We start from the raw sequence: 26,897 nt of genomic DNA on the forward strand, positions 1-26,897 counted from the left end.
CTGTCTGGGGATAGTTTGACCACAGTCCCTGTTTTTACAGAGTGCCTTGTTTAGTGCTCTATTAAACCCTCGCTTTGACTGATTGATCAAGAAAAATACTGATCGCAAGAGAGAAGAGTTCTTGAAATTAAACATGAATTCTGGATTTTTAATATTTAAAATACACTACTTTGCAAATAATTAAAATACAACTGCACACTGCTTTGCAAATATTTACTCAGGAAGAAAGTGCATTCACCATATCAAGTAGATATCAAGGATACGTCAGATGAATATATAAACTTGTGATCACAAGGTGTACGGCTGACATATGTAGGGTTTGGTATTCTACTGCTTTTCCTAAACATTTTTAAATCTTGAATTTCTTTTTTTCCCAAAAACTACGACGGATAATGAATAATTGTTAATTCACGGTTGTTTACAGGCATGAAATGGAATCTGTTCAAATGGGAACAGGGTCCACAGAGGATGAACACGCATGGAGCTGAGCCTGATAATAAGAGCAAATATACTGCAAGTGGCCTCTTTAATGCATTCAGACATAATTGATCCTCTAAGCCAGTTTCTCCACTTTAACATGTCACCATTTAAACGCTCAGGTATTGTGGAGGCAGCACCACGGAGCGGAGGATATACCTTTCAGGGCTGAAGTATAAAAAGATGAGCTCAGCCTAAAGGCTCGATGTGCTCCTCACTCCATTTGATGATGAATGCACACCCGGCAGAATTTTACTGATTCACTTTACAGATATAGTTAATTCAATTAAACTTCAATTTTCACGCATGCACTTTAAATGGTAGCTGACATATTGCTGAGAAAGGGAATAAATGCTACTGGTGCTATAGAGCTACATTGTGATTCCAGCACCTATAGCAGTGGCTCTTTACCTGGGGGTCAGGTCCCTCTGGGAGGAGGGAGGTTTGATAGATAGAGTCACTGTCGCTGACGTCTGAAGCTCAGTGTAGGAAGCTCAAATGCTTCTCTGAATATAATATATTTGTATTGTTTCTGCCTAAGTGTTTGCTATTTTGGCGCATGATTATGTGATTAAGTTTGTTTTAAAAGATACCTTTTCAGGAAAAAATTGTTTACATCAGTTTTTGGGATTTAGTTGGACCATTATCACTTAAAGGAAAACTTCCTTTTGATGATCAGGGAGGAAACATCTGACTATAGGAGCTTGTAGTGGAAGTCCATCCTCCAGTGTGAGTCAGGCACCTCATGTTTACTGCATTCAATCTTTGAATTATGCATGCCAGCTATCCACATGCATCAGCAGCGGATGCACAAGTCTCCATGGCATTTCTTCGCCTCACAGCCAGACTGCCAGGCACCCCATCTGCACCCGGCGACTCAAAATAAAAAACTCAAGCCACAGGAAGCAGTGCTGCTACAGCATCATACCCCCAAAATAAATTGGAGAAAGTGAACACTGCCTTGTGAACGTTTCTGTTTTTTTAGAGGAGTTGGTCAGCCGTGGTTATCATGATAGAGAAACCACAGTGCACTATACTTCCTCTCTGCTACGGCCTGAGAAACCCACAGAGATGGTCCTAGAGCACTTCAGCTCCTTCTGCATTTGGATGTCAAAGATCACAGCTCCGTGCCCCATTTTCACAGCTCATTTTGGGAAATCTGCAGCACTCAGGCTCATGTGAGATGCGTCACCAGGAGGTTACACAACCTCAGAGAAATCCCAGCGCGCTTCTACAAACTGCAGGCCGTCATTATCAAGAGGATCAGGGATCTGCCATTCCAGCGGTGCGACAAAGCAAGATGGAGGACACCTTGCAATCTCCACACATGTTCTGCTCTTTTCACAACTTACAATTGCTGCAGCTTTTGCCTGAGATGTGGGGATTATGAGCTTTGGGTTTTAGACAGGAGCATTTTTCGTCTTTCATTCTTTTGCACAGGGCTCGGCCAAAGAAGTCTGGCTTGTTTGTAAATCCACTGCTGCCCGGCACACATCACCTGTGAGCCAGAGCATGTAGGGAGAACCTGGCAGCCACATGACAGTCTGCAGGCTGTGTGAGAGTGTTTCACAGGACGTTATCACAGCTGCTTCAAGACACATTTCCAACTGAAAGACATAAAAGTTACATTTCTCTGACAGGCCCTTATCATCAACCTCACACAGCGTTTGCATGTTTTGCTTCATGACTCACAGTGGCTTCCGACAGACTGCCTCTGTCAAGTACATCGGAGCTGTGAAGCCTGCAGAGCTGAAGAAATGCTGAAGTGTGCGAAACTACAAATAAAATCATAACATCAGAAACATAATATTACCACCACATTGAGTTCTATTCTCGCAAGACCTGAAGGCACAGTCAAATGAAAGCAGCAGAAGGCTGTTGGGGGAATTATATCATGGGAGGAGAGAAAGCTTCAGTCGGAGCGGTCTATTATCTGTTATCATTTGGGAGGCTATCCGAAACAAGACCTTTAAACCACAGCCCAACCCTCGGAAGACCGTCTACCCACTAATAAACTGGCTTTTCAATTAGCACCTATCTGACATCACAACGATAACACAAAACCAATTACACGCTGCGCTGCCGATAACTCGTAATCCACTTAATAGGTCTGATTTGACTTCTTCTGTTTTTTTCTGCTCGCCATCCACCGCTGCTGCCCTGGAGCTTTTTTTGTTCTCCAGCCAGAACAAGGTATCACTTTGAATTATCAGTGTTGAAGGCACATCTGTGATAGTGGGCCGGCCAATCACCTGGAGGTTCTGATAGTGTGCTTCAGTGTCGGTGTACGGGGAGTGCTGATGACACATGGACTCACAGAGGACATCAATTCACTTTGTGTGTTCTTCAGATAACTGTAATCTTAACCTTAACCATAACTTAACCTTAACCATATATTTTGTCTGTATATTTTTTTACATTAAGACTGACACTTACAGTTGTTTTTATTATTGATTAGTTATTTTTTCTAGAATACAGGGACACAGGCCAATCGCCATTTTTTTCTCTAGCAATGTTAAAGAAAGTGAAAAATTATATAACTTCCTGATCTTGTCAAATGCATCATGGCAGAAGTAATAGTGTTGGGTATATGGACAGAATAAAACAACCCATTTCTAGACAGAAGTGCAGGAAGTGAGTCCAGTCCAACCAAACCCAGCTTGCTGCATGAGAGCTGCAGATCTGCTGAATGAGGCTTCGTGGGAGCAGCAGATCTGAATTAGTCGACTGAATGACAGCAGCTTTTCATCTGGAGTTGTTTCAGCTTTGGCAGATAACAGAAACCTTCCTCTAATGATGTCACAGCAAAAAACGTCCCGCTTCCCTTGTTTAAACAAGACCGATGTTCAAGCTCCAACCTGGAATCAATGCAAAATGAATCACAGATTTCCAATTCTCAATTAATACAGTTCTATGTAGCACGGAGGGATTTTCTTTCATCGACACTTGATCGATCATCGTATGATGCGTCTCATGTGTCATACGATGCACAAATCAATCACCATTTGCATCAAAATGATACTTCACTTGAATCTTTTCTCATGGCTCACTGCATGTTCTCCATGTTTATAAAAAGCAAACAAAAGCCCAGCCATTTTTTGCTTCGGGGTGATTTTTACGAATGGGTGGAAAAAAAGGAGAGAGAGAGACAGACAGAGAGAGACGGGAGATGCATTTATCAAATATGGCAATTTGCTTAATGGACTCTGACAAAGCCATTGGCGGTCTTTATTTAGATGCAGATGACTTCCTCCGTGCTGGCTTCCTCTGTCACTCTCACAGCCGCCTGTCAGGGAAAAAGAGACGAGAGCTCCCTCCTCTTTCTAAAGGCTGACAATCACTACTGCTGTCTGCCTGAATATGAGAGTGACTGACTGACGGCCGGTATAAATTCTCCATTAATGCAGTAAAGAGGAGAACAGACCCGTCTCTCAGCTGAACTGCTCCGTGTGTGTGAAGGCACAGGGTCATGGTTATCATGAGGTCTAAGGAAAATGGAGAAATATTGTAATGTCCCTGATCTGGCACCACATCAGACTAAAAGCACAGCTGCCACTCCTAAACGCAGCCTGGTGAAATGGTCCCGATGAAAATAGTGTTTGTACTTCTGACATTATATATACACCATAACGTTTAACAAATACACCAGCAAAAATAAAGCTATTCTGCAGTCAATTGCTGTATTGCTTACAAGTTTTAGGCCTGGAGGAGCTGATAAGCATGCAGCTAGCATACTGAGAGCACAGGGCTTTCCTGCACAGAAAAAAACTCACAGAGCGGTGTGTGTGTGCGTGTGTGTGTGTGTGTGTGTGTGTGTATGTGTTTGTGTCCTGAAACAGAGAGATGGGGAGGAGGGGGGTGGTTCAATGTTGAGGCAACAGTGCCCTCTTGTTAAAAATAAAAAAACTCTTTGCTCTTGGATGTTATCTGTCTACTTCAAACATTTTACTTGTCTGATAACTTAAAGAGAATGTTTTCATTGAAAATAATGTTTTTTCAATAAAATGTTTTATTTTCACTGCAGTGTCATAGGTAAAATTGAGGATAATTTTTTTTATAATTAATTTCTATCTATCTATTTATCTATCTATCTATCTGAATAAATGTAATTAGCATGGGACAGATGTGTATTTATGCTCGTTCAATCAACTGAGAGTCTCATCGGGTGGATTTGTGGATTGTGAGCTTCATATATCACTTCCTTAAGCTCTCACACTTTTACACATCTGCAATTTGGATTAGGTCATTTTGTCCATTTAGATCAAAAGAAAACGATGTGCAGATATATTGAAGCTTCTTTGACTTTTAGTGGAATATAATAAAACATATTTTTCGACTCCTTCATGTGTTTTTTTGGCTAAATAATTGATCTAATGAGAGTTTTGGAAAAATAATGAATCTATAATGAGAGTCATCATTAACTGCAGCTCTTAATTTAGTTGATTGAAACAAAAGGAAATAATTCAAAGAAAACAAACTGAGATATTTTCTTGTTGTTTTGAAGAATTCCTCAAAGAAACAAAGCCACAGACAAACTGGGATTTTTTTCATCATTTGCTTTTCAATAATTAGAGTGAAATCCTTCGGGCCGACGCTTTGAGCATCACAGGATAAAACCTTCTTGAAAAATGAACACAACAAATGGAGTTCTTCTTCAATGAGGGGTTTAAATATGACTTTTGTGTTTAAGATGCATTAATGAAGATTAATCCTGAGCACTGTCACAGCATCAAATCCTCTGTGTCTCTTGCTGAAGAGGAGAGATTAGCAGAAATCCACCAGGGGAGATGATAAGTGGTTCTTCAAGCTGACATGGGAACTGAAGGCCTGCAGGGAGTCTGAGGAATCACCACTGTACCAAGGAGACCTGAACCAATGCTGAGCCGGAACGTCAAACAAATGAGCCGAGAGTTTTCAACATCCTGAGTTTCTCTGAATTCAGTCCAGGGTCAGTAGGTTTTACTTTGAGGGCAGAGTGTTAAAGAAGTCTTGACTTTGCGACGTCATTATAAGCAAACATAGACAGAGAGGTTTGTCAGTTTTTTTCATGAGGAACGTAATTAGGTCAAACATTATTTTAAAAGACGTTTAGCTGCTCTTTGCTCAATGAATTATTAAAAAACACTCTATCTCTTACAAACGATATGCAAAAGTAAAATCTTGATCCGCCCCCTGATCCACATCTGCTCCAAAATGTAATGGGTTATTCCTTGGGTCATGCACCAACCCTCCAAATAATATTATGGAAATTGGTTATGTGGTTTTTGTGTCATCCTGCTAACAAACAGACAAACACAGGCAACAATTTAATCCTCCTTGGCTAAGGAAACAAACTCTGAGGATATGATATCTCAACATTTCTCAATATGAAATGAACATGTTAAAAATAATATCTAATAACATTCATTCCTCATGTGAACAGAGGGACCTAATGACCCAATGCGTCTTCACAGGTTTGAATGAGAAGGTACGACCTTGTGTAGAGACACCCACCCACCCCCAACCGTCTTCTGTCGGTGCGTGCCCCTGGGACAGAACCGTCAGATTCCAGTTTGCAGGAGTGGGCCTGCATATCTGTTCAGCATGCATGAGTCAGCTACAGGCAGCAGCAGAAGTCATTAGTGATGACGTGATGATTTCAAGGCCTAATATTTGAATCGGGCACACGGGACAAAAGCATTGTTTGTCATTGACTTGATAGAAAAAAAAGCAATTACTTCCATGCGTCACGGTGATGAGAGGCAGCACAAAATCACAGGGCGACACTTTACACACTGTTTCTGTTGGAAAAGGGTCGTGTTGGGTCCTCGTCACCGCAGCCACGACAGAGGGGCGGTGATTGTTGTTCCCATCTGGACGCAGAATGGGTTTGGAGTGAGACACGGGGATTGCCAATGGAGAAACATCATATGATACATGATGTACGGTGGGAGCAGAACAAGCTGTGCCCTACAGAAATAAAGGACTCTGTCCATTTTGAGGGTTTCACTTTATAATTCCCTCTCTCACTCGCTGTCACAGTTCTCTGTGATTTGTCTCTTTCGAAAATTGCTCTAATTGCGCGACTTGCCTTACTGGGCGCACTTGAGCGAGCGACGGGGGCTGCGGAGCCGAACCACTCAAGTTCATTGATATTCCAAAACCTGCCAACGTGGTCTGATCTCCTCTGAGGGCCAATTTGAACTATCAAATTAAATGTTAGAGAAGGAGGAGGCCTCACCGTGGTGTCAGTGCAGCACCGTAGGCCACAACCTACAGTGCACACCTGATTCCATTAAAGATACATATATTAACCACATGGCATGCTTTCATTAGTAGATAAATAAGTGCAACATTATGATGGTAATGTTTTTTAGTTCGCACCAACTCATTAAAACAAGCATTTAAAAGATAGCGACTGCTTAGTACGAGCTCCTCACAGGGAGGTTGTGTTGCTTATTAGGAGTAAGAATAAAAAAAATGTTTAAAGCTAATTTGTCAAATGTATTACAACAGTATAAGATGCAACCTCTTAAAGTGTTAGGTGTTTATTAGAGTCAATAAGAAAGAAATGTCAAAATCTATACAGGATGAGATATCAAATCTTTTGGCCCTGAGGTTCTCCAGATTACTGATCACCACACTTCCCATAATGCCATCTTCCAGCATCTTTTGTCTGCCCCCTCCTTCCTTGTGTGTGCAAAAACCATTACAGTTTCCAAGCTAGTGTAGCAACTAATCATTATTTTAATTGTTAATTTATCTGTCTCGGTTAATCGGTTGATTGTTTGATCAGCCAAACAGCCCCTCATCAATTACAAATGCAGGATTTGGTTGGTCTGATAAATACTTCAAACCTAAAGACATTTAGTTTTTTATAAGAAAAGACAAAGAAAAGCAGAAAATCATCATGATGAAGAACCTGAAACCATCAAATGTGGAGTTATTTTATTATCAAAATATATCAGTCAACTGATTCATTCATGTTACTGCAGCTGAAATCCTCTCTTTAATGTTTGGATTGCCCATCAAATTAAATCACCACTCAATCCTTGCTGCACATTCTGCATGTTAGCACATCAGTGGGTTGGTTTCTAGGTACAGTATGATGCCCTTGATGGTTACGTCGAGGTGACACGCTCAAATCACCTCACACAGAGGGGGATGAAGGGAGGGTGGGTGGTGGTGTGGGGGGGGGGGGGGGGGGGGGGCACATATCGCTCTGGGGCATGGACCATCTCTACATCACAAGAGGAGCTTCAGGATAAGATTTCCTCTATAAGCTGCATTTGAAGAGTCAAGGTCATCTTAACACACCACACACAATAATTCAACCCCTTGGTTTTGATAAATGGTCAAAAGTCATTTGGTAGCAACAAGCTCACACAGACAAGAGACCTGGTTGTGAAGTAGCTGCTTGAATGTGATTGGCTGGGTGTTAAAAGTTCAGAGTTCTGCAAAGGTAAAGATAAGTTATGATTAAATATTGACTTTGTCAAGAAGAGGTTTGTGTCGGATTACAGACCGCAGTGTACGCAGTAATAAATCAGATAACTATTTGGATATATTATCAGAATTGCCTGTTTATCTGGCTATAACAATATATTCTGTTGTATAAACTGATAACATTTTTTTATGTGAAAAGTCAGTAGGAAATATTATTTTTGATTACCTTGAGTTTTGAGAGAGGTCTTTATGTTTGTGTATAAGACATAATTCGATTGTGCAAATAAATAATCAATAAATCAAAATAACAGTGCACCTCTTTTGATCTATACCAGAAAAGCTCATGTTTGTAAAATGGAAAGATAGATAGATAGATAGATAGATAGATAGATAGATAGATAGATAGATAGATAGATAGATAGATAGATAGATAGATAGAGAGATATATAGATGTAAATTAAGTTTTAGTGCCTGTGAAGAAGTTGCAGTACCGATAGTGACCGATGGGAGGCGGCTGTGAGGGAGAGCGAGTACCAGGCATTGGTAGAAAACCAGTCTTGTTCCCTCTTTGCTCATAATGATCAGTGATAATAATTAATAATTAATAATAATAGTGTAGAAAAACAGAAAACAACGCAACTTCATTTTCAGCTTCGTGATTGAAGGTCACGTGGCTCATCAAGGCGTGAGGCGCCGTCGCTTAGCAACCCACGGGGTCCAAACAAGCTCGCGCAGCGGCCCCAGAGGAGACGTGACACATTAGCACATCTGTTTATATTAGCTTATTATTGTTGTTTACAGTACGACACACAACTCGATCTGTCTGTGTGGATACATCTGTCGAATTGACGAGACAAACCAATGGCAGCCAAGAAGAAAGAAGCGAGTCTGCAGGTTAAACAGCCCACGACGATGAGCACAGTTTCCTTCTTCCTGTGAAGTTTTAAGATGCTTTCAGTAACTTGTATTTGTGTTATCTTGTCCAGGCGTGTGTCACAACCCAGGAGCAGTGGGAGGAGATGCTCGCCACCAAAGGTTTAACAGGTAGGCTCCTCAGAAGTAATGAAGAGATGTTCTTATGTCCTATTTGACCTGAACGCATCCCTGCAAACAGCTGATAATAAACTGTGTGTAATTTACTGTGTGCTGCTGCCCCCCTGTGTTCGCTGAGATAACTGCAGACTGAATTCAGTGAATTGCAGTCACTTTGATACGATGTAAAGACTGTTTGAACTTGTTGTGCAAGATGTGATGATGACTGGATAGAAAAATCAATCAATTAACCAATCAATCAATCAATCAATGATTATTCTCCCATCTCCTGTGTTCTTCTTCTAGTTGTGGATGTGAACCAGCAGTGGTGTGGTCCCTGTCGAGCTGTGGTCAGTCTGCTGCGAAAGATAAAGAACGAACTGGCTGATGATCTGCTGCATTTTGCCACAGTATGAAAAATACATGTTCTTTTTTAAATTTAAGAATTTAAAAAATGATTTTGTGTGGAAGAATCCCTGAACTTGAGTGTTTGTGTGTGTGTGTGTGTTGTGTGGTGCAGGCCGAGGCAGACAGCATCGATGCTTTGGAGAGGTATCGGGGGAAATGTGAGCCCACCTTCCTCTTCTATGGGGTGAGTGTGTGTGTGTGTGTGCACATGTTGTATATACATGTTTTTACACTATATGTGTCTTTAGGTTGAGCCATCAGGTGTTCGTCCTTTACATACATATTCTTCTATAAAATGTGCTTCTCTAGTTATTTAAGTAAGATGTTGCCATTACAGCTCATGATGAACATTGTATTTTGTTTTCTGAATCGGGCACCAATACAATACTTAGTTTCTCCCCCTATATGGGAGACGTGGGCACTGGAGAGGAAAATGAGACCCAGAGGAACAAGGGAGTTGGGAGGAAATTAGATGTAAATTGTGTAGTAAGAGTATGTCACTGGTATCTGATTTATACAGAAAAGTTACACCAGAAACTGTGATGCTGCGTTATGAATAGATATATCCAGATCTCTGTCTTTACGTATGTGGTTATTTTTTTTATTTTATTCTGACTCCCCATTACTCAGGCTCTGACGATGTAGGCCAGGAAACAGAGCCACCTACAGTTGTAACCTCTCTGGTGCTGATGCAATATTCTGCACACTATTTCCTGTTTATTGATAAATCTCTGTTATCAGTGTTATCCTGATTCCTGACTCATCGTTTTTTGGGTCCTTCCTCTGTCTAATGCAAAGGGAGGGGAGCTGGTGGCTGTGCTGCGAGGGGCCAACGCTCCTCTGCTCCAGAAGATGATTGTAGAGGAACTGGCCAAGGAGAAGTTGGTCCTGGAGCAAGGTGGTGAACGCAAAGTGGTGAGCACACACACACACACACACACACACACACATGTTATCCACTCACACATATGTGTTTATAGACAGCCATTTCCAGCAAGTGTTTTTCTGATGTGTATCTCTCAGGTTAAGGATGACGGTCTATTGTCGTATGAGAATCCAGAAGAGGAGGAGGCCCCTCAGCCCTCAGGAAATGTAGAAAGCATGACTGGTATTGTGGAAACAGTATAATCATGTCGTTGGTCATTTTGTAAATGTCATTAGTGTTGTTATTGTTGGTTATGTTATGACTATCATTTACTGGCATCCCGGTGAACCATTTTCAATGATATCCGCCTCACTGACCATCTTTCAAACTGCTCTCTGCTCCTCCAGTTCCTGCCAGTAAATCCTACACAGTCGCCATCATCAAACCAGATGCTGTTGCTCACGGCAAGGCAAACGAGATCATAATGAAGGTACACAGAGACCGACACTGCTCACATTCTGGGAAGACAAGCTTGTTGTCTCCAGCCGTCCTGCTGATATGATTTCATCAGGCTCTGACGTGATTCCCCTGGTTAGATTCAAGACGCTGGGTTTGAGATCCTGGCCCACGAGGAGCGCACGCTGACTGAGGATGAGGCTCGAGACTTCTACCGACACAAAGCAGCAGAGGTAATCATACAGGGAACTTAAAGAAACCAGAACATATAGGGCAAAAATTGAAAAAAGGTTCATATGATAATGGTGAGACATCTAATAATAATAATAAATTTGATTTCATGACATCTTTCTAGACACCCACCTTACAATATATCATAAATAAGCACTTGAATCATTACATCATACATCAGAAGTGAGTAAAACTAACACGTAAAAGCTAAATCAAATATAATATATACAATTTATGCAGAGACTGATGACCTGGTCAGACCAATGAATTCATTGTGTGTGTGTGTGTGTGTGAAGTTCATCTGGGTCAATATCCCAATGGGAGAGTTTTGCACAACGGAAAAACCATTTCAATTAGTTTGCAATACGTCACACTTCCATCGGGATCTCTGCACAACACAACTGCTGAATAGGCAGTTTTTATTTTATGCTTATCACACGGTTTGTGATGAGACTACATGATCCAGAAAAATGTCATGTTCATGAAATGATAGAATGAATATGTGGCTTGAACTGTCAAATATTTGTTGTGTCTTTTACAAAATCCTAAATTTTCTCTCCTCATAAAGAACAGCGTGTGAGAATGTTTACTGAATCACCTGCATGTCTGTACTCTGAAACATGGGCCGACTGGAGTTGTGTTCGTGACATTAACGTGTTGTTTCCGTTTGTCCTCGTCTCTGCGTGTGCCTGTGTGTGTGTGTTTCTGATGCCGGCTCTCAGGATTGCTTTCAGGACTTGGTGCAGTTTATGTCCAGCGGTCCCTCCCACGTTCTGGTGCTGTCTCAGGTCGAGGGCTCTGCCGGTGTTGTGCCGGCGTGGCGTGAGTTCATCGGCCCAGCAGACATCGAGGAAGCCAGGAGGGAGAAGCCACAAAGGTTAGTTGCCGGAAATTACACATACGTTCCTTTTAGAAGAAAAGTTGAGTCGAGAAAAACATCAACTTCATTACACCGTGTAATGCAGCGTGAAGAAAATTGTCATTGCTACAACAAATATTTGTTTGTAAAGACACTTATTCATGCACCATTGACTGCAGCAGTGTGAAACAATCTCCATCTAAAGTGTGGGAAAGAGAATGAGCTGCACATTCTCTCAGCCGCTCCGTCAGACACGCCCACACAGAATGCTCCTCTCTGGTCGAGCACCAGCAGAGCAACCATCTGCTCTGCTCTCCTCTCTCCCCCCTGGCGTCCTGCAGCTTGCGGGCACAATACTGCACACAGCCACCGTTCAATGCAGTGCACGGCAGCGAGGACAGCGACCAGGCCAGCAGGGAGCTCGCCTTCTTCTTCCCCAACTTCAGGACGGCCTCGACAGCGGAGCAGCAGGATGGGGAGGAAGAGCGTGTGGAGAGGACGCTGGCCCTTATCCGGCCTGACGCTGCCAGGGAGAACAGAGGTGGGGCCCGTGCCAAACGCACAAGCAAAAAAAACACACCGTGCAGACACACACAAAAGGCGGATCATGTCAGCGTAGTGGGGCCGCACCCTGATTCGTTCATTACTGTAAATGACATGGTTGGTATCTGTGGTTCTGCAGGAGACGTCCTGGCCCAAATCCACAAGTCAGGTTTCTCTGTGGCTCTTCAGAGAGAGGTGATGTTGACAGAGGAGCAGGTCAGACAGTTTTACCTCCAACATGTTGAGGAGGACTACTTTCCGGCCCTGCTGAGAAGCATGACCAGGTACTTAACACATCCATCCGTCCATTCTTGGTGGGTTGTGGGGGGAGATGGAGCCAATCCCAGTTGACCTTTGGCGAGAGGCGGGGCACACTCTGGACAGCCATAGAGACAAACAACTATTCATGCTCAAATTCACACCTACAGTCAATTCAGTGTCTCAAACTTATCCCACCCCGATCTACATGTTTTTGGACTGTGGGAGGAAGACTCGCGTAAACATGCAAAGTCTGCACAGAAAGAGGAATTCGCAGTTTGCTTCTGCAAAGGTTTATTTAACATGTGAGGTTGTATTTGCAGTGGACCGGTGCTAGCTATGGCTCTAGCCAGAACAAGGGCTGTCGAACACTGGAGGAGCATCCTTGGTCCGGCTGACGTTAATAAAGCCAAAGAGGAGAGTCCTGACTGGTGAGTGGTGGAACCCTGTCAGATTAGTTTACACAAATCTATATTTAAAGACTAACTAAACCCTTAAACATCCCCTTTCAGTTGAACTAATGGATACAGGTATTTTTACACTGTTGCGGATTGATTCAAGTCCAAATCATGACATTTAAGTGCATCTATCCATCGTAATGACTGCCCTCTAGTGTTTAAAGAGAGAAAAGGCCTCATCCCATTTGCACATTCAACAATCACACAGTAGGAAACCATCTAGACAGCACTGTATTTTCCAAACAGTAGTTCAGGCCCCGATGCTGGTTTTATTTTTTCTTGCTCCACCTCCGAAGCACCAAGTTCCCTCTAGTCTCTTGGGGTTTAACTTGAAAATATTAAAAGCTCAATAATACCTGTAATTCTGGCTTCTGTGTGCCTCACCACTCAGTCTAAGGGCCCAGTTCGCTGTGGAGAATGAAACCATCAACCAGCTGCATGGCAGTAGAAGCCAAGAAGAGGCAGAGCGGGAGATCGACTTCTTCTTCCCCAAGCAGAGGACACTGGCAGTTATCAAACCAGACGCCATGAAGGAGCACAAAGGTTCTGTCTGGTCATTTAGAACAATTCAGAAGTGTTCAAATATATTTGGTTTTAACAGATGCACAGATGATGATATCATTCAGTAACATTTCTTCGGTTCCCTCTACCAGAGAAGATCCTGGAGGAGATCCATGCCAGTGGCTTCTCTGTGACGCAGCTGAAGGAGACGGTGCTGTCCAGGGAAGTGGCCGAGGAGTTTTACAAAGAGCACAGGGAGAAGCCTTTCTTCGGCCAGCTGGTGGAGTTCATGTGCCGGTCAGTTTCACCTGTCGTTTAGTTTGACCACTATTCTCAGCAGCAGGCCGAAGGGGCCGAAGCAGGCCGAGCCCCATCCTTTGGGCAGCTGCAAGTTTTGTCACTCTTTTTTAACAGTCATCCTAGCAGCTCCGAATCAAGGCGGCCTCGGGCAACTGGCGAGAGAGTCCATCTCAATTTCATTCTTAGTTCTACAGCACATCTAGATTTTAGATGACTCTTCCGCTCCGATGGGCCCCTACACTTGGAGGTTACACAACTGCTCGGACACGATGGGAAGAGAGAAGGACGCAGCTGGGCACTTCAGCTGGGAAAACTACCTTTACCATTAGGATTTTTCAATGTAAGCTCAGGTTTAGCCTTAATGGATGGAGAGAGACGCACACCAGGGACACTCTGCAGTTAGTGGTTATACATTGAGCTGTGTGGCCTTGACTGCTTGTGGTAACACTTACAATGCAGTTAAAGCATCTCCCAGAAAGCACAGATTTCTTCATTATCGGATCAGTTCTCATCAGTTCTCATCTACTTTAGTTTAGAGGTTGAAACTCTGGAAGGTTAAAATAAAAAAGGCCGTTTGAGAGGGTCGTCTGGTGTAGTGTGGATCAGATTAGCTATGATATGGTTTCAACAGCATTTAATCTAATACATTTAATTTGAAGCAGACCATTGAAGTTGAGCTATAATGGCCTCCACCAATGACCAATAGAAACCACCTTAAATGATTAAATAGTTATTATTTCATATAGATCCACGAATTCTTATCTGAGAAATACAAGAAAATATTAAAAAACACCACATATCACAATGTTAAAGACAGTAAAAAAAAAAAATATCCTTCTACCAAGTTTCGTAAAAAAAACGTAACGAAAACATAACATCTTAGGCAGAGGTAAACAAAGTGATGCTGTAATAAGAATTATTTTTAACAGAGGCTCCCGGGATATTTGCACATTTTAAGTAAATTCAGCTCAGTTTTGACCCAGATTTGCAGACTGCAAAATTTAAACAGACAGAATAACAAAGTTGACAGCTGCATCCCAGCTTCACTGTTTAAAAGATGTCAATTGTATTAGTGGTGAAAGGTGAATGTTCATCTCCCAAATCCATCAGCAGCCATTGGTCATATAACAAGTAACTCATAATCCAACAAGCTATATCAGTACAGTTCTCTGTATGTCAGGCTTTACCCAGGACCCAACATTCTGTCTGTGACATGTATATGAGCATCCTGTCCTTGTTTGTTTCAGGGGGCCCTGCATGATGCTTCTCCTGACTAAGGAAAATGCAGTTGAGGAGTGGAGGGCCATGATGGGCCCCACCGACCCTGACCAGGCTAAGGAGACTTCCCCGAATTCTCTGAGGGCCCGCTTCGCCTGCGACATCCTCCACAACTCAGTCCACGGCGCCTCGAACGAGCAGCACGCAGCGGAGAAGATCCGTTTCATCTTCGGGGAAATCTGCACAGAGGCAGAGGCCAACAGTGGTGAAGGACAGATTGACGGGATAATTTCAGGTAATGATCCGATGCATGAGACACGAGTCATTTCCATCAGATTTCAGATAAAAAACAATTTTGTTCAGATATTTTTTACAGCTTGGTTGTTGCTTCTGCTAGAAATAACAGCCAAATTTAGACATATTGTTTCTGGTTGAAATGAAAAAATCCATTTTTAAAAGAATCTGCTTGAAATAACGAGTTGTTTCTTTCAGCCGAACAGGAAGACGGTTCTGCAGATGAAAACACAGGAATGTTACAATCTCAGTGAAGAAACGTCTGATAACCAACAAGAAGAAGAAGGTATAAGATGGGTTTCACTGATACATTAGCTGCACGATGGAGAAACTCACCAGTAGTGTGGTCTTCAGCTGTCAGGTGTTTGTTTCATAAAGTAATATTCACATAGCTCCCTTTAACAAGAAGGGGTGTTTTCTCCTGACTGAGAGAAAAACACCACTTATCCTCATAATGTCCCAAACAGCTGAGATGTAACCTGCTTTTAAAATGTTTTATTAGTCTACAGAGCAGGAAATCTGGACGTGTTGCACTTAACGCATCAGTACAATTCCTTTCTGTGATCACAGTATAAATGGTTTAGGAGATAAAATGCTGCACCTGAGCAAAGTCTTTAGCCGATCAGCCATTCAATGTAACAAATGTTTTTAGTTGCAGGATCCAGAGAATCTATCTCAGTTACTCTAATCATCCTCTTTTATTTTACAGACGACACACAAAATTCAAATCCTTGCAGTCAACCGACAGGAGAGAATGACGATGCAGAGCGCTCAGCTTGAACCTAAGGTTTTCCTTCTTATTGTTGGCCGCTTCCCCACCACTACGATTACACCACAGTATGTTTTCTATGAATCATGAAAAAATAAATAGATCTATCTTGCAATTCTATCTTTTATTTGTGGCATTACGGGGCTGTATAATCCTCAGGCAATCATAAGCATAACCTGACAGAGGCATATCTTCCCAGAATGCTGCTGGAGCTTTTTATTTAGAACAGATAAGGGTCTTGGCTCAGCACGAAAAATCTGAAACCAGCGATCAACACATCACTGTGTTCAGTCCATATTGAATAACCTAAAATAAATTGTTTTAACTATTGTGGCAATGAGTAAGAATGACCAGGCTCTTGTACATTGTTTTTGTATGGAGGACCACTAGTGTCACAACATGAATAAGCCACTACAATAAAAAAGGCTGAATTACAAAGTAAATTATTTGACATTTTAATTGATAACATAAAAATAGTTCAAATAAAGAATTCAGGATCACAAAAACAACATAAAACAGACAATAAGTAAAAACGTTTGAGGCATTTTTGCAAAAGTACATAAGTTCAGGCATGATCAACAGAAAAAAATAATTTGTCAGTAAAAGTCATCTGCTGAAATATTCCTTAATGCCTCCTTTGCTGGGGCTTTGTCCGATTGGGCTGTGATGTTGTCAAGAGGTGTCCTCGAGGGGGGCGTTGTCCCAGTCGTCTGCGGCCTCCAGTAACATGGCCTCGTCCATGTCGTCCTCGGCTGTGAACGACCTCTCGAACATCTCCGTGATGCTCCTCTGTTTCGGGTCCTGGACAAACCCAAACAATCATGTTCAAGATACTACAGACATATAGCTCTGTGAGTTCTGTTGTCCTGGGTGGTTTCATGTAAAAGTATCAGATGCATAATCATGTGTGAACATCTCATTTATTTATATACATATGAAGGATTTACCTTAGAGTGGAAGCTGGCACTCACTGCCTTGTCTGAGAAGTTAGCCTCAGAAAGACCCACTTGTTGTAAGACATTCATTTTCCCCTGGATCATTGGCCTGAATCAAAACATAAATAAATGATTATAATAGAGCAGACACCATTTAATTCACTGCTTCTCCCAGTGTGCATATAAAGCTGGCCCCCTGCTGGTTCAGTTTTGGCTCAGTGTCTTGCAGCAGTGGACGACTGGTGAACATGAGAGGAAACAGTCTGAACACAGGATCATCCTCAGAAGTGGAACACGTCAGGACAGACACGTACCACAGGTGATCATCAGCAGTTCCCTTGGCAACCAGGTAGTGAATGTTCACACTCTTGGTTTGGCCAATGCGGTGCACCCGATCCTCTGCCTGGATGAGAACCTGCAGAGAAGAGGCAAAGCAAAAAACTAGCACCTGAAGTTTTACATTACTGAAACTTTACTGGCCTCATCCAGGTGAAATAACTCTGATGAACATGGTAAACAAAATTCAGGTGAAAGTAAAACACAAATAGGATTCTTCTAGATTTGTCTCCTTTCAAACACTTATTTTAGAATTGAAGGTTTGCCTCCATGTCACATCTTCACATCACTTCCCACTCTACGGTTAGCCTGGAGAGTGCGGGGGTGTGAACAAGCTCCTCTGACAGACAGAGGTGGAATGATTTTCCAATGTGAAATTGTTATTTCTAGGAGACGTCAACCCTTAAATTGAGAAGAGAAAATTGGCTGCCAAGTAGAGAGAAGTTCTGCTGCATTTTACGTACTGAATGTCTCATCCTTGGTTTCTCTATACTCACAAAGGAATACCACCATTTACTACCAAACATTTTCACACAGGGCAGAAGCTGCAGATGTGCAGCCTTGATGTTCTTCAAGCCATGAGATAGGAATATAATAATAATGGATTCTAATGATAATAGCAGAACAGCAGTAAACACCTGAAGTCCTCTTCACTTAGAACTTAAAGCAACACCATGTAACTTTTACTGAGCAACAGCGCCCTCTGCAGCCGCAGGTGGTGATTCATTCTGTTGACGTTCTAGCGATTAAACAGTAGAATCTCTTGACAGCGTAGTCCCATTCACTGAACTGAAACACAACGGAACCCAGGTGTTACCCATGATTCTCTGCTTCCTGAACCAGAGGACGACTGCTGTAACAAATACTCAACCTGTGTAGAATACTTCTTGTTTTAAAAGAGTTTCTAAAAGTGGTCTTTTTAACTGATCTACAGTTCAGCATTACTCTTGAACTTGCTATCTATCAGTTCCACACTTCCCAATTTTCTTATCCAAGTCTCTGTGTCATCAAATTTACTTTGAAGGGATTATCTTTAAAAAAAAAAAAATTCTATAGTGTTGCTTTAATTTCACTGTAGGTTAAATTAAGTTAAGTTTATATTTTCCTTCTAAAATATGATTTCAACTTCTTAAGGTCTTACATGCTACTCCATATCCACTCTGTAATATTGTCTGCAATTTGACGTAGGCGTCGGTCTCAACCGAAATTGCGTTCCCAATAAAATAGTTTCAATGTGCAGTATTTTTCTGTAACATCATGAAGTGGCTCACTCCGGGGTTCCAGAACAGCTCTGCAAAGATCACCAGGTCTGCGGAGTGCAGGGTGATTCCCATGTTCGCTGCAGTGATGGACAGCACAGCTACACACGTCTTGTTCGAGTTCTGAAACTTGTCACACAGCTGCTGTCTCTCAAGTGAAGGCGTGGCCCCGTCAATACGAATGAAAGGGACATTCTGCATTGGGAGGTGAAAGACAATTATAGTTTCTTGTAATATTTTCAATACAATTACACAGCAAGTGTACTCCTAAAACATACACAGATTTAAATGGTTTAAAGCCAGAAAATCTATTTTGCACATGTAGCCTTTTTGAGACTAATATCTTACTCACCTTTTTCCCCAGTTCACAGGAGATATGATCCAGAACTAACTTATGATGGGCGAAAACTAGAAACTTCTCCCTCCCACACTCCAGCATGTCCGTGATGTACTCCCTGCCAGTGACAGACACAAACACAGCTCTCCACTATTTTTAAAGAGGCACATTGGAATGTTCTGTCTTCGTCTCTTCCCATCATCTCAAATCCAGAGCTATCGCAATGATCCGACAAAAGATTCTGATCAGATTCACATTATTCTCTCGTTGCTCACCGAATCTAAGATGATTCAGCTGAACTGATCCCCATCACTAAGGGGTCTGCACTTACATAATCGCTTGTAGCTTGGCTTCAGAGGTGCGGTTATAAAAGATGAGGAGGGCTTCCTTCTCTTCCGTTTTCTGAAACAGATAAGAAACGGCACAAGATAAGAACTGACAGGACTGGGTTTGATGATTTGATAGGAGTCCTATTACTCCGAGGAGCGGTGGGATTATGCACAATCAAGCTCAGCAACTCGTTCCCGTCTGAGTGTACGACGATTAAAACACGGCTCTCTGGAGGATTCTGGGTCAGTTTAAGAGCACTTGTACGTGTCTGAGGCCTGGAAGGACTGATTCGTCTCAACAAGGGTGTTAAAGTCTGTTCTGGCCTGTGATGACATTTTAATCACAAAGAGTAAAAGTAGAAATTTCCTTAGAAACAGAAAAGAACTTGTGTTCTTTTGAGGGAAGTATAATAAGATATACCTACAACCAATTTATTATATTTAAAAGTATTTCTGTATCATGGTAGATATTTAGAGAGATATGAAATGTCAAAGCAACCTCAGTCTTCAAAATCGTACATGTCTTGACATGGCCATCCACCTCTTGACAAAAATATGTGCAATGTTTTTATGGTTGACAGCAGATATTTTAGAAACATTTCATCCTGAGGTTTGGATAGAGAGGGTTTAGAAAGGAACTGTTATGACATCTCTCAGAGCAAAAAACTGATGCAAGGTTTTTTTAAGGTATTTTACTTCTTCCATTATCCTATTTATTCGAACTTTCTACCAAGTAAAGTTACGACTGATTTGTTTGACATCAATTCCTGCCTGCCAAATATACCTGCAATCTATTTAGGTTTGGATATATTAGGAAGTTAGTTAGTAAGTTCATTGTCTCTGATAGAGGAAATTCAGTTTCAGACCACATAAACACTCTCAAACCATGTCCTATGAAACAAACAACAGAGCAACATCTAGCAAACAGTACACATCATTAAACAATGAAAACAGCGACAACAACACACAAGGACATCTCATTAATATGAAATATTGTGTTATGCTAGTAAGTTTTGTGGGGCTTGTCACAGAGAGCTTTTTAAAGAAATGAGTTGAGAAATAAAAAGGGCTGGATAATACTTCATATTTGTGACTTACGTTGCGATGTTCCTTGGACAACTCCTTGGCAGCGGCCGACAGCGCCGCTTTCATGCGGGCGCAGATCCCATCTATGGTCACCGTGACAACCTTGCGCTGTTTAGCAGGAAGCTGGGACAGGACTTCGGATTTGAGACGGCGCAACATCAGAGACTCTTCCAACAGCAGCTTCAGCTCCCCAAGATTAGAAGAGCCGGAGTAGTCCCAGCCCCAAGTCGTCTGGAGGCGAATGGAAGGAGGAAGAGGAAGAAGAGACAAAATGAATGTGCTGCAAGGGGACATGTGGCAGTTGGCCAGTACACTTAACTGCTAGTGTGGGGAGAGCTCTATAAGTACATTCAGCTTCTTATCGTTATAGGCCTTGCCTTCACTATCGCGTATATTTTTTGAAAGGATATTTGATATAAAAAGAAAAATCACTGGTCTGAAGACCAGAACTAAAACCACAACTAACACTCAAAATAGGCCAGGCCAGTAGGTGGCGATAAAGTCTACATCAACAATCTTATAACTCTCCCTGAGCTTATTGAGTGAGCTTGTCTCGTTCATTTAACGTAATCGAGGCCTGCCCTACATTGCAGTGGAACAAATAAGGACCCGTCAGGATAAAACTACCTGCTTGGCGTCGCAGTAGCGCATCCCGAAATCGTGGAAGCGAGGGAAAAGATTAGGTCTGACGGCCAGAATCTGGGTGTAGAGCTCACAGGGTCGGGACATGGCCGGGGTCCCTGACAGAAGAATCACTCTCTTTGCTGCCTGAGGATGAGAAGAACCACTCGTCACATCACTATTGACAGTTTCAGAGTCAGAGCAAGAAAATAAACTCAACAAAGGTAAATTATGTTAGTTTTTTAGAATATATTTAAAACTTTTAATACATTCTTAACTTACATATTTTACTTATTTTTATAAATATATATCCAAACCTAAGCGTAACCTCTTAATACACTGACAGCCACAATTATGCATTTGTGTATTGCTAGATTGGAATGGTATTTATACTTTTTGGGAAAACTCGCAACAACTGTCCTAAAGGATATGAATGTTTGAATTCAAATCTGAAACACTTCACAGAGTGCATCCCTCTGTCAACATCCATCCATCCATTATCTATTCCGCTTATCCTTTCAGGGTCGGTGGGGGAGCTGGAGCCAATCCCAGCTGGCATTGGTCGAGGGACAGCATACACCCTGAACAATTTAGAGACTCCACTTATCCTAACCCCAATCTGCTCGTCTTTTGACTGAGGGAGGAAACGGGAGTACCCGGAGAAAACTGATGCACACACAGAGAGAATTTGTAAACGCCATTGCCGAACCTGGACTGGAACCAGCAACCTCTCTGCTGTCAGGCAACTGTGCTAACCTTGCAGTTTAACCACACTGAAAATATTTAAATAAAAGGGTAGTTGTCTGATGTCAGAAATCCCAGATCTGGTTTGAAGTGGAAATCGAATCAGCTGATCCATTGATAACATAGCCAATGGACGCCAAGATTTTTTGTGAACAAACATTAATGAAACTTTTATCAGGCAAGTTTATACCTCAATATCCAAGTTAATCTGTTTCTGTGAACAGAATCACTTACAATATTCTGTGATCTACTTCTTGGTTATTTCTCTGATATGCTGCAGAATCAGGTAAACAAGTACAAATATTACTACTCTGATTTAGATCGTAAAACACAATGGATAAGAGAAGAGAAAGTAAATCACCTTCAGTAGAGGCAAAGCAGCTTTACACCGAGCCGTCTTTATGTTCTTCAGGAAATGGGACTCATCCTACACAGAATGACAAAAGTTTTCACAACATTATCTCTATAAAAGGGGAAATTTGTTTCTAAAATCAATAAGTCAAACTGACAGAGGTGAAAAAGGATTCAGAGCCATGTCCAAATAATATACAGCTGACCATGATAAGAACATTGAAGGGGTCTCCAGGCTGCTGCTTGTCCATCCTGCTCAGCAGGTCGTAGCTGACGATGTTGACCAAACCGGAGCGCAGGTTATCTTTGGCCTTCACCACTACATTGATGCAGTCAGGACTGAGGGAGGGGAGCCAGCGCCTGAAGGCCTACACACACAGAGAGGCAAGACTCATGTCAGAGACGCAGAGTGAACCAGAACTCACCAGACGAACACTATTGATTTTCCGGCAGTGCAAATGTCAATCTGTGCAATTTGTAATAAACATCATGGAGAATGATCCTATGGCTGACGGCTGCTTTGAAGGGCATAGTTCATCCTAGCTACTACCACAGGGTCTGCATTAATAGACAATTGTGTAGTTTGGAAAATAAAAAAGTTTCTGACAACTCATTCGCCTTGTCAATCTGTTTTAAGTCATAGCTCCCATTATTTGCAGTAGATTTGGCCAAATGCTTAAGACTAACAGTGCAGATAAGAGACGAGCCAGACAGAGTAAGTGTGTTTTAATGGGTCTACATCCAGTGACTCAACTGCTCTGTGATTCCAGCTTCTGATTTGGGGGGACTGTATTTGATCCAAGATATCTATTTGGAGAACAGACTGTCTCGTCTTGTCAAGAGACAGCAGGCCAAGTAGAGCGCTTCTGAAAATGTTCTGTTACTGCAGCCTGTTAATGCTGCTGCAGAAAATAGATGCCGCAGCACACGGGACGTGTTCAGGACAAACAACAGACACCTGAGAAGAATTGAGTAATGAGCGAGTAGTGACACAGAAAAAAATGCACTAAGACCTCAAACAACCGAAGTGTGGAGGTGCCACAGTGGTTTTTGTGGTAAAAGATGTGAAGAAGATTGGTTATGTTATACAAAAAATAAAGGTTCACACATCACGAGTGACAGCTAAGACTGACAATTGCGATTTGTTGTGTTTGTGTATCAGAGGGAGCTCGATACCGTTGCCACATTCCTCACAATACTGAGCAGACTCTAGCTCTAAATGACATCAATAGCACAAGATCGCAGCGTTTGTAGTAAAGATATTTTAGCAACATTTTGGATTTGCACAAATCCTAATTGGCTCTTTGCTGACCAATACCACAGCCTTTCACCAATTTCACAAAAAACGTATAAAGAAAAATACAAACCAACAACGGGTTGAAATCATCCCTGACAATATAATAAAAGCTTTGATATCAGGAAAAGCAGATGATCAGTGAGGGAGAATAAAAAAAAAGTAGCTTAATAAATCAGCTGTGTTGGCCTCTCCATCAAAAAGCAATGAGTCACACTTCTGGCAACACACCTGCCCCAATGAGAAAGAAAAATGGAAGCTTGAAAATCAATACTACCATCTTTCCTTCTGAGGATGAAGCCCCTAACAGAGTGCAAGCAGTCCTCGGGGACCAGTATTAACATTCCCTTAAAATGCAGAGAGCTTTAAGCAGAAAGCCACATTATAATGTGTCGAAGCATAGCTTTGGTGAGAGGAGATTAGAAGGATATCCTTAAGACGGTGCCTGCTGACTTAATGACATCATGAAATGGAAACAAAGTGATTAACTATTAAAACCCAGTAGGTAATGAGCTACTTTTCATTCGAGGCACAACTTGGGAGTAACAGAAGCAGCGGATGTTTTTACCTCAGCCCAGGTGAATCGTACGGAGGAGGGAGCCACCACCAGTAAGGGCCACTCACTCCTGTAATATGCTGCTATGCAAATGGCCTGCACGGTCTTTCCCAGACCCATGTCGTCAGCCAGGAGGAGGCGGCCTTGTTTAAACACTGCAAAACTACAGGGACATGAGCCAATAACAAGATTAAAGCTGCAGCAGGAATTCACAAAGATCAAACCATTATAACCGACTCATTTGATATCACAAAGGAATGGCACAAAAATATTGACTCATTATGATAGGATCTCTTCATTTACACAAGACCAAGCAAATTATAGATAAGAAGCCGTCTCCTGGCATTGAGTTATTGGCTACAGCGTGCAGATCAAGCATTAATGGTGTTTCAAAGAAACCTACTTGACCCCCTCCCTCTGGAAGGGCATAAGGCTGTTGGTGAGCGAGGGTTCGATGGCGGACAGGTCTGCCTTTGGGACGTCCAAGGACCTGGCTTCAGTCCCATCAAAACTGGCAGAGAAAGCCTGGATTACTGCCCTGGGCAGAGGCTCCACCTCCACTGCTGCTATCCCACCAAGGAGATCCACTGGGTATGGAACATAGCTCGGTCAGACAAGATGGCAAAGACAACAGAGACAAAACAAGGAGATACACCTGCTTTATAAAGCCGATGTTGTTACTCACTGAGTTTCTTAAAATCCTCAAGCGAGAAGCTCCACTTTCTTGTTTTCATGTCTGACACACACAAACACACAAATCAAAAAAAAGCAGTCAGCATCAAAGACCATAAAGTGTCAATACAACAGAAAAATCCTATTTGATCACATGAAGTCACTGTTACCATAGTTGCTTGTTGGCATTTGCTTGAATGCTGCAATGACATCAACATTGTAGCCGACGTCAACCTCAAACTTGTTGGGAGACAGCAAGATGCACTGGCCCTGCAGAGTGGCTCCAGGTTTCTGCCAGCCGCTACACAGCTTCAGCAGCGCCCCCAGCGCTGCACCGTTACTGGGTCGGCAGGACGCAACATCCACCACATCCATTCCCTCCAGAGGCCTCAGGGACACAGAGGCAATAGAGGCTGCCTCCTCCACTGCAACAGAGTCAAAATGGGGGAGATGCGGCAGCAAGTCAGACCAGATAAATACTCTGTCATGCCTTAATAGTTATTATACTTCTGAGAAAATCAGTGAATGTCTCCTCATGAATATTTTCCTAAAGTACACACTTAGCTGCTGATAGTCCTCCAGGCTGAAGTTCCACATCTTTGTAGCAGGGTCTGAAATAGAGAAGAATACTTAAACACCAGAAGGAATCTGGAATCTCCTTTTCTGTGATACTGCTAAGGGATGAAACAATTTTAAACTGGACGTTTTCAACAAAGGAAGTTACTGAAGTACATAATAGTTTATATTGCCTTTTTGTTTACCATACTTACCATAGTTCTTGGAGGCGATGGATTTGAAAACAGCAATGAGCTCTGCGTGGTAGCCCACTTCTACTCTGAAGCGACTGTCTTCTGTGTGGGGGACACATCTTCCCCTCACGGAGATGGAAGGCTTTTTAGCAGCTACAGCGTTGGAGGTGGAGGTGGAGGCGCGTGAGGGAAGCTGTGCCACAGAACTCTGGGCAGGTTTAGTCGCCGCTTGCTTGTAGAAAGAACTGGCTGCACCACCACCAGGGCTCCCGGAGGAGAGGTTAGGTTTGGACTGAGCTGGTCTCCCGCCAACCCCTCCTCCATTTAACAACACAGGGCTGCTCACATGTGGACGTTTTGACTGAGGAAGAGGGTCGATAACTTGGATCTGTGAGGAAAGACGGCAAAAAGGTGTCAATGATAAGTTGTGTTTGATCCAAATAATAAATGACTCAACATTACATCTCACCTGTCTCAAAGGAGAAGAGGTACTGGGCCTACTCTGGTTGTTCTGGTTGCCATTAGCAGACGACTGGTGATGCGTCGGCCAAGCTTGCTTTTGGTTGTTGAAGGCCAGTGCAGGCTGAGGTTTGGAGAGTGGAACATACAGTTTTGGTGCAGAGACTGAACTGCTGGATGAGTCTCTGTGATTGACAGGAGCTGCAGGAGCCCGTCTCTGTACTGAAGCACGGCTGGGCCCCGCCGAGGGCTGGTTGTTGATGCTGGGAGCCTGACCCATCCTCTCGGCTCGCCTCTCTAACGCCCTCAGCCTGTTCTCCTCGATCTTACGCTGCTGCTCTGCAGTCAGCTGATGAGACATGTTGAGCTAAACTCTAACTAGCATACACGAATGCACCAAGTTACCTGCTAGCAAGTGATCCGTGGAAACCCATGTGTGCCCCTATAGGTAAGACGTTAGAACGGACTGCCTCTAGTGCTTGTGCTAACGCTAGCTGCTAAGGATGCTAGTCTGGACGTACACAGTTAAAAAACAGTTAAATACCCTAAATGTACCGGCAGCGTCACATCGGTGGTGGGTCAACATGAGCAGCCAATCATCAAAGAGCAGACAGTGATCAATGTGGTTTACAGACGGCAAAGAAAGGTCGTGAAGCTAATAGGGGAAGTTAGCATGCAGCTAGCCGGTTGACAACCTCCTGGAATATTCCTAATCTGCCGCGCAGGAAGTGACGTAGGAAAACAAGCAAGCACGTGGAGAGGGCGGTTGCTGGGTGACTTCGGAAGAGATAGCCATTAGCTTGACTTAATTTATTTTCAAAACTTTCTAATGAAACAAGTTAAACTGAGCCTAGCCTAACTAGCTAAGAGAAAACCAAATGCTCCACATGATGCTGCTGTTACCAGATGTGTTAAATATGAGCTCAGCCCTCCTCAGGTGGGTCATTTGTTAAATTGGAATTGTAGGAAACCAAAGCTGCAACACAAAGATATAAAAACATTAACCTGTCACCAAATGTTAATGCAATGTGACTTTTTATTTCATGAAATAAAAAGAAGAACAAAAACAGTTATT

The 26,897-nt window shown here is 42.5% G+C and overlaps 2 protein-coding genes across 2 annotated transcripts; one reads left to right on the top strand and one right to left on the bottom strand.

Moving 5' to 3' along the window:
* Positions 1 to 8,627: 8,627 nt before the first annotated feature.
* Positions 8,628 to 16,209, top strand: nme9 (NME/NM23 family member 9). The gene is made up of 17 exons (XM_062403317.1): positions 8,628 to 8,796; positions 8,889 to 8,946; positions 9,241 to 9,344; positions 9,455 to 9,526; positions 10,141 to 10,257; positions 10,366 to 10,450; positions 10,615 to 10,697; positions 10,804 to 10,896; positions 11,617 to 11,771; positions 12,095 to 12,294; positions 12,436 to 12,580; positions 12,878 to 12,985; positions 13,404 to 13,555; positions 13,666 to 13,810; positions 15,061 to 15,326; positions 15,524 to 15,611; positions 16,035 to 16,209. The coding sequence occupies exons 1-16, from the start codon at positions 8,764 to 8,766 to the stop codon at positions 15,577 to 15,579; spliced, it is 1,872 nt and encodes a 623-aa protein (XP_062259301.1). The 5' UTR covers positions 8,628 to 8,763; the 3' UTR covers positions 15,580 to 15,611; positions 16,035 to 16,209.
* Positions 16,210 to 16,533: 324 nt separating this feature from the next.
* Positions 16,534 to 26,552, bottom strand: smarcal1 (SWI/SNF related, matrix associated, actin dependent regulator of chromatin, subfamily a-like 1). Its single transcript, XM_062403316.1, has 17 exons — positions 25,833 to 26,552; positions 25,385 to 25,751; positions 25,175 to 25,225; positions 24,785 to 25,039; positions 24,628 to 24,678; positions 24,346 to 24,529; positions 23,955 to 24,105; positions 22,299 to 22,460; positions 22,103 to 22,168; positions 21,004 to 21,144; positions 20,389 to 20,607; positions 19,293 to 19,363; positions 18,977 to 19,079; positions 18,637 to 18,819; positions 17,344 to 17,444; positions 17,042 to 17,138; positions 16,534 to 16,895 (listed from the first exon to the last, which is right to left on the bottom strand). The coding sequence occupies exons 1-17, from the start codon at positions 26,181 to 26,183 to the stop codon at positions 16,767 to 16,769; spliced, it is 2,682 nt and encodes an 893-aa protein (XP_062259300.1). The 5' UTR covers positions 26,184 to 26,552; the 3' UTR covers positions 16,534 to 16,766.
* Positions 26,553 to 26,897: the final 345 nt, after the last annotated feature.

Source organism: Platichthys flesus, chromosome 13, assembly GCF_949316205.1.
Source record: "Platichthys flesus chromosome 13, fPlaFle2.1, whole genome shotgun sequence".
Taxonomy (NCBI): Eukaryota; Metazoa; Chordata; class Actinopteri; order Pleuronectiformes; family Pleuronectidae; genus Platichthys; species Platichthys flesus.